This window comes from Triticum aestivum, chromosome 4A, assembly GCF_018294505.1.
Source record: "Triticum aestivum cultivar Chinese Spring chromosome 4A, IWGSC CS RefSeq v2.1, whole genome shotgun sequence".
NCBI classification, from domain to species: domain Eukaryota; kingdom Viridiplantae; phylum Streptophyta; class Magnoliopsida; order Poales; family Poaceae; genus Triticum; species Triticum aestivum.
In genome coordinates, this window is record NC_057803.1 from 703,770,650 (window position 1) to 703,778,335 (window position 7,686).

Consider the following 7,686-nt stretch of genomic DNA (forward strand, 5'->3'; position numbering starts at 1 on the left):
GAAGAGGAGCCGCGTCGACTGTCCATGTTGGAATGGATTTCTTGTCGGATGCGCCTCGATGAGTACTTGCGGAAGGAGGATGGTGTGATTCATAAAAGTTGCAATACGACGACATGACTAGTTACATGCAGCTTACGAAATTCGGGTGGGGTTGCCACGATACGGGAGCGGGCAGGAAAAAAATATCCCTCTTATCCCACAACCCAAGATAAACTAGCGTGATGTTTACTCGGTTTGCTTGAATTGTGTTTTACTAACGAAGCCACTCGCACAAAAAGAAGAGAATGCAGCAGGTTAAAGATGGTCGTTTGTAGCATAATTATGGTAAGATATGCTTGATTCAGACAAAGTACATTTTTTCCTACAACCCTTTGTGTTGAGTTGGCTTAACTTAATGAATTAAAAAATCATATCACTTAATCCATCTATTCTAGTTTACATGAATTTCTAACAAAATATATTTAGTTTCTTCGTGCTTACTCTACATAAAATTTCACACACACACACACACACACACACACACACACACAGACGTCTAATCCAATATATCATATATGAGTTTGTTGACCTAGGACTGTGTGGTCTAAGGAAGATATTGGATTCATCACTAAGCTCAAAAGGGGTTACCTTTTATCGATTAAGCATTAATGTGCTCACATCTTTAGAGTTGTCTTGGCTCAATTTTTCAGTAAGACGCCCCCTAAATGTTGTATCCCTACTCAAGAGGGATGTACTTACATTGGTATGGTTGTTGATGAATTTGTGTAGTTGAACTTGTTCTGGATGCTTATTGTTGATGATGACTTTCCAAGCAAGTACGCATTGTTTAAGCTTATCCAGCAACGAGGAGTTAGACACAAATCTAAATATCCAACAAGATATCCAAGACATATAATAGTTCATCATAAGAGAAATATCAAGGATCAATGTAGACCATGGATATAATGTGCATGCATGAGGGTGAGATTTCATTGCATGTTAGAAGCATCGAGGATATTAGCTCACTCCTCAAACGACATAACATCTTCTCATCAAGAGGTTTGGTAAATATGTTGGCTAGTTGTTTCTCGGTTCGAACATGGCTAAGATTAATGTCACCTTTGGATAGATGGCCACAAATGAAATGATGACGAACATCGATGTGTTTAGTTTGAGAATATTGGATGGGAATTATGGGTAATTTTATGGCACTTTCATTGTCAAAAAAGAAGTGGAACATGTTTGAGATGAATGCCATAATCTTTAAGTGCTTGTGTCATCCACAAGATTTGAGCACAACATGATCCGGCTGAGATATTCGGCTTTGGTGGTGCATGAGATGCTCAATTTTGTCTCTTGGAGGACCAAGATACGAGGGATCTGCCAAAGAATTGACATGTACCCGAAGTCCTATCAACATTGTCAAGTCCTATCAACATTGTCACAGGTATATATATAGTCCGAATGTGAGTGACCTACAAGGTTAGGATGAACCCTTTTGGATACAAAAGGACGAAGTTAGGGGTATGAAGTAAATATCTCACGATTCTTTTTAACGACCACAAGATGAGGATGTGGCTCCGAGTGAAAGCGCTTTCGCAACACCGAATGGAATAGAACTAGGTTACAGTGGAAAACTTGAAAGATTTTGAGGAGTTTTGGAGTTTGATCTTTATACACATGGAGCAAAAGACTCAATGTGATATTGGATCACTAAAAATGAAAATGTAGAATATTTTGGCTTGTCCAACGCTTATCTTTTAAGCGTTTTTAGGGGTCACCTTTCATTTCAATGTTGTACCTAACATGACGTTTTCTACTATATACTTATAAGCATCACTAGTTCTTTGAGATATGTCGAGAGGAAATTCACCTTGGTGATTAGATGCACTTTCAACAGCACAATGTTTGAAGCAGAATAGGAAAACCACCGCATGCACATGTACTAAAACTGCCTCCGATGCTCGATTATGTAGAAGTGTTGGTTTTCCGGTTCGTGTTGAACATGTGGTGGGTCTTTGGTCCCGGTTCGTGTTGAACCGGGACTAAAGGGGGGAACTCTTTAGTGCCAGTTCCAGAACCGGTACTAAAGGTCCTTACGAACCGGTACTAAAAGTCGTTTTTCTACTGGTGTGAAGCCCCCACCCAGATCCGACGGGTCCAAGACGTCTTAAACATTGTGTTCCTGATTCAGCGCCGGTAGCCGAGAGAACCGCCTCTTGGACGAGATATTTGGAGAAAACCTATTTGGCCGTCGCAGGAGCCAAAATCATGGACAACCGAAGATCCAACTATGACACAGACTACCGGCGGCGGTGAGATAATCCCGGTGTCGCCTTTGACGACTAGGGTTTTTGCCGGGGCCCCTTCCTATGTTTTTGCAAGATAAAATTCTCCACGATAGACAAGAACTCACGTAGACATAGTAGAAACTACTCCGTAGTTTTGACCCGTCACGTCCACCAGTATACCAGTAAAGTCACCCATTCCGAATTCCACGAGAGTTCCCGATTCGGTTTAACAAAAATGATTTGGACCCGGCCATCTTCTTCTTCCAAGTGGGCAGCGCGAAGGCGCCAAGAAAGCTTCTGTGTCTGTCTGTGTGACTCGCCCGGCCGGTGCGGGTGCTACGTCTGTCTGAAAGCAAAAGCCTCCCTTCGTTCGCGCCAACCTTCTCTGCGGCTTCGCGCGCTCCATGCAGAAGCTGCCTCCTCGTCCAAATCGAGGAACCCTTCAAACCCGCCCATGGCCCATGGGTATAAACCGGCGGGCAATCCACCAAGCCATTCCCATTCCCGCCCGCCGTTCGCCACCGTACCGTACGCCCGCCGCCGATCGAGGGAGATCAACCATATCTCTGTCTGCCGCGACCTAGCTAGCTAGGTAGAGAGAGCGCGCGCGCGATGCCGTCGTCGAGGCTCGTGCCCCCCAAGGACGGCGAGTGGGGCGGCGGCGGCGTCGCGCTGGAGGTCACCGTGCTCTCGGCCGAGTCGCTGCGCCTGCCGCCCACCTACTCGCCGCTCCCGCGCCGCCTGCGGCCCTACGTCGCCGTCTCCTCCTCCTCCTCCGCCGGCTGCAGCACGGGCGTGGCGCCCGCGACGTCCGGCGCGGGCGAGCACTCGTGGGAGGACGCCGGCGAGGACGCGCGCCTCGTGGTGCCCGTGGGGGCCGGGTTCCTGGAGGGCCGCGACGACGTGCGCGTGGCGGTGCTCTCGGAGTCCGGCTGCGCGCGCCTCGTCGGCGACACGCCGCTGGGGTGGTGCCGCGTGCCCGCCGCCGACGTGCTCGACGGCCTCCGCCCGCCGCGCGCGCTGCGCAGGCTCAGCTACTCGCTCCGCTGCCCGCGCCGCGGCGGGCCGGGACACGGCGTCGTCCACCTCGCCGTGCGCGTCCTCGGCGACGTCCGCGTCGCCCCCCGCCCGGACCCCGCCCCGCCCGCGCAGCCCGGCTGGTGCCGCGTCGCCATGGGCATACCGGTCTCCGGCCCCTCCGCCGCCGCCGTCGTCGGCACGCCGTCGCCCTGGGCGTGGAGCCAGACATCGCGGTGATCGATGGCTCGTCGTGACTGGTCGTGGAAGAACGGTGGAGCTTGCGCGCGCGCCCGCGGCGACCGGTTCTTGGGTTTGACTAATCACTGCCCGGAGACGAAAGCGACGGGGGATTAGTCAAAAACTCAAAGCTGGCTGCCCGGCGGATTCCTCGCAGCTGCGTACGGACGTGCGTGACGGGAACTGATTGGACGCGCTGCCGGCTGGCCGGCCGTCGGCGGCGGTGCTTGACCCTGACGTGTGGAATATGTATATACGTCATCGTCTAGGGAAGGTTCCTAGTGCCGGGGAGATTGTGCATGCGAGGGCATGCACATCTCTCTCTGTCGTCCAAAGTGTAAATTCAGTAAATATGTACAGTACAAAGGGTAAAGTGAAGTTTTCAGTGCAAATTAACTATGACAACTTTGAATGCAATTTTATTTTATTTTTTGAGATGAATGCAAATTTTATTTTCTTCCCGGCTACAAACCTTATGCGATTTTACCGGCTTGTGCCCCGTGAGATTTATAGTATGAGTACCTTTACACTTCGTCAAAATTTTAAGGGTCAATTTGGAATCTATGTCCTAATACCATGGTCAAATTGGGCTCTTGCTTCAGTCGCCCCTTTCGAGTTGATGTTCCAATATCTCCCGCGCCCCCGCGTCATGTGCCACTGTTAGGCATCCCTGGCCATGAAACTTACCTAGGCAGTGACAGATTCCCATGTACAATGGTGGAGCGAAAATGCTAATTACGAACCCTTAACGTTAAATCTCTCTCTCCCTCCTGATTTCAGGGGGTGGGTCCCGCCTCCCCCTTAATTCCAACTAGAAGATGCCACCTAGCTGTAATCCGTAGTATCCGTAAAATTCATCCGTGAGTGTAGCATTACTGGTGGCGAAGCTATATTGAGGCCAGGGGGCAGTGCCTCCCCCCCCCCCCCCCCCCCCAAAACCTTGGGATATTTTCTGAAGAAATTTTTCTATGGCTGCATAGATTGAGAAAAATACATACTTTTACCCCTCTAAGAGTTCATATTTTTTCATTGCCCCCAGAATACTTGCTAAACTAAGCCTGAGCGCATAGTTACTATTCTGCGCTCTGGCCGAACAGCGCACCCCCATTTTTTTCGATCAGAGGGGCCACACAGCCCTCATTTTTATTACGAAAATGGAGTCACAGCATAAAAATCAAGTCTCCTGCAAACTTAACTTTCGATGCCTAACATATGCATCAGGAAAAACTTCTCCTACATCTTGTGGCACCTCAAACTGCACCTACAGGATGCTACAGCAAAAGAACGCTCCCAAAGCTCCGTCGCTACATATGTTGCCTAACATTTTGCATCAGGGGAAATAAACTCCTACAACCTGAGATACCAAACTCTGCACCTACAGGGTGCTATAGCAAAAGAACAAGAGAGATCATCGCAAATGCTACATCTTTCAACACTTGATCAACAAAGCCTCCGTACAACAGGGCTCCAGCCGTAAGCACGCTTGAAGACACTATATTCATGGGATCATACATTGAGATTCATGCAAAAGTTTCTTTTTTCCTTCCTTACATGGTATGCCACTGGGCTGAGACTTGGTTAAATCTCAGTCGTCCAAGACCTAGCTACTCACTCTGTGCGTTCGGTTTATTCGGTTTACATGGTTCGGTTTATACGGTTTTTCGGTTTGTACGGTATTAATACTTCGGTAAATACGGTATGAAATTAAAATACGGTTCGTTTTTGGTATATATCAAATTATTTCGGTATGGTTTCGGTATATACCATAATAACCAAAGTTGACGCGAATTTGAAAATGACATCGTAACAATTTACAAATTTATGACTCAAAACACATACTATTTTACACAAATACTATATAACTGTATATATAAGTATATATGCATGAATTGATTCATACCTTGATTTTTATGGACGTGCTTAGCATTTTTTAAAGAGAAAAATAACTATGTTATGAGAAAAATGTACGTGCTTGGTAGTGAATTTGACTCATGTACAAGAAAAAAAATGATAACTTGTATGGTTGTTTGCCTCAAGAAATATAAATTTATTTTTACTTCGGTTTATTCGGTTAACCATTCGGTTTTTCGGTATATACCATAAAACCAAAGTTCAAAACGGTATGAAAAGTTCATACCATACCAAAACCAGAAACCATAAAAACCGTAAGATTGGTTCGGTTCGGTTTATTTTCGTATGGTTTTTCGGTTCGGTTTCAAAATGCACAGAGTGACTAGCTACACCCATTTTGAAAACAAATGTATGAATCACCACTTATAGTTACCCCTACTGCCCATTTGCGGTAATTTGTAATGCTAGACAGGCACACTTGAACTTGATGGAACTGGATCCTCTAACATACACAATGGATGTTAGAGAAGCTATAATATCCTAACTTTCCTTCTGTTAATCCATACAACTAAGGTTAAAATAACTTAAATTAATTTTAAAATTACAGATCTAGTATGTACATTCATAGTAATTACATACAAACAAGTTGATGGAGAGATAAAATTAATTTTGGATTTTTATATCTACAGTAATTACAAAAGTAAATAACCTGCTAATAGTCTCTAACATTCCTTCTTCATTTGACACTAGACGAGCACTGTAACACCGTGACTTCCCTTCTCTAAGTTAGAGGATCCAGCTACGAACTTGATAGAGGTGAACTCGTCATGACCCCTTGATCGGGAAGAAGTATTTCATTTCAAGATACTCCCTTCGATCAATATCACTGAAATTGTACTAAACCATCAAATAATGTGGATCGATCGTACTAAAGTTCTACTAAAACAACGACGAGTAATATGGGTCGGAGAAGGTAGTACTTTTTTTCTTCATCTACTAGATGACACGCATTGCGCAAACAAATACAATTTATCAACGACCCTACATGCATTTTGTAGTCCTCACCTGATTGGAAAGAATCGCAACTGTTGGGGAACGTAGTAATTTCAAAATTTCCTACGCACACGCAAGATCATGGTGATGCATAGCAATGAGAGGGGAGAGTATGTCCACGTACCCTCATAGACCGTAAGCGGAAGCGTTAGCACAACACGGTTGATGTAGTCGTACGTCTTCAGGATCCGACCGATCCAAGTACCGGACGTACGGCACCTCCGAGTTCAGCACACCTTCAGCTCGATGACGTCCCTCAAACTTCGATCCAGCCGAGCTTTGAGGGAGAGTTCCGTCAGCACGACGACGTGATGACGATGATGACGTTCTACCGACGCAGGGCTTCACCTAAGCACCGCTACGATATTATCCAGGTGGGTTGTGGTGGAGGGGCACCGCACACGGCTAAGAGATCCAAGGGATCAATTGTTGTGTCTATGGGGTGCCCCCTGCCCCCGTATATAAAGGAGCAAGGGGGGAGGCGGCCGGCCTAGGAGGAGGGCGCGCCAAGGGGGAGTCCTACTTCCACCGGGAGTAGGACTCCTCCTTCCCTTGTTGGAGTAGGAGAGAAGGAAAGAGGGGGAGAGGAAGAAGGAAAAGGGGGCTGCACCCCTTGTCCAATTCGGACCAGAGGGGGAGCGCACGTCTCCTTCCTTTAGGCCTCTCTCCTCTATTCCCGTATGGCCCAATAAGGCCCATATACTCCCCGGCGAATTCCGTAACTCTCCGGTACTCCAAAAAATACCCGAATCACTCGGAACCTTTCCAAAGTCCGAATATAGTCGTCCAATATATCGATCTTTACGTCTCGACCATTTCGAGACTCCTCGTCATGTCCCCGATTTCATCCGGGACTCCGAACTACCTTCGTTACATCAAAACACATAAAATCATAATATAACCGTCATCTAACTTTAAGCATGCGAACCCTACGGGTTCGAGAACTATGTAGACATGACCAAGACATGTTTCCAGTCAATAACCAATAGCGGAATCTGGATGCTCATATTGGCTCCTACATATTCTACGAAGATCTTTATCGGTCAAACCGCATAACAACATATGTTGTTCCCTTTGTCATCGGTATGTTACTTGCCCGAGATTCGATCGTCGGTATCTCAATACCTAGTTCAATCTCGTTACCGGCAAGTCTCTTTACTCGTTATGTAATGCATCATCCCGCAACTAACTCATTATCATATTGCTTGCAAGGCTTATAGTGATGTGCATTACCGAGAGGGCCCAGAGATATCTC

At 46.7% G+C, this 7,686-nt stretch overlaps 1 protein-coding gene across 1 annotated transcript; it reads left to right on the plus strand.

Annotated features, from left to right (window-relative positions):
• The first annotated feature begins 2,521 nt into the window (after nt 1-2,521).
• Nucleotides 2,522-3,994, plus strand: LOC123083234 (uncharacterized). The gene has a single exon (XM_044505321.1). It carries the CDS (start codon nt 2,883-2,885, stop codon nt 3,525-3,527), a length of 645 nt encoding a protein of 214 aa, XP_044361256.1. The 5' UTR covers nt 2,522-2,882; the 3' UTR covers nt 3,528-3,994.
• Nucleotides 3,995-7,686: the final 3,692 nt, after the last annotated feature.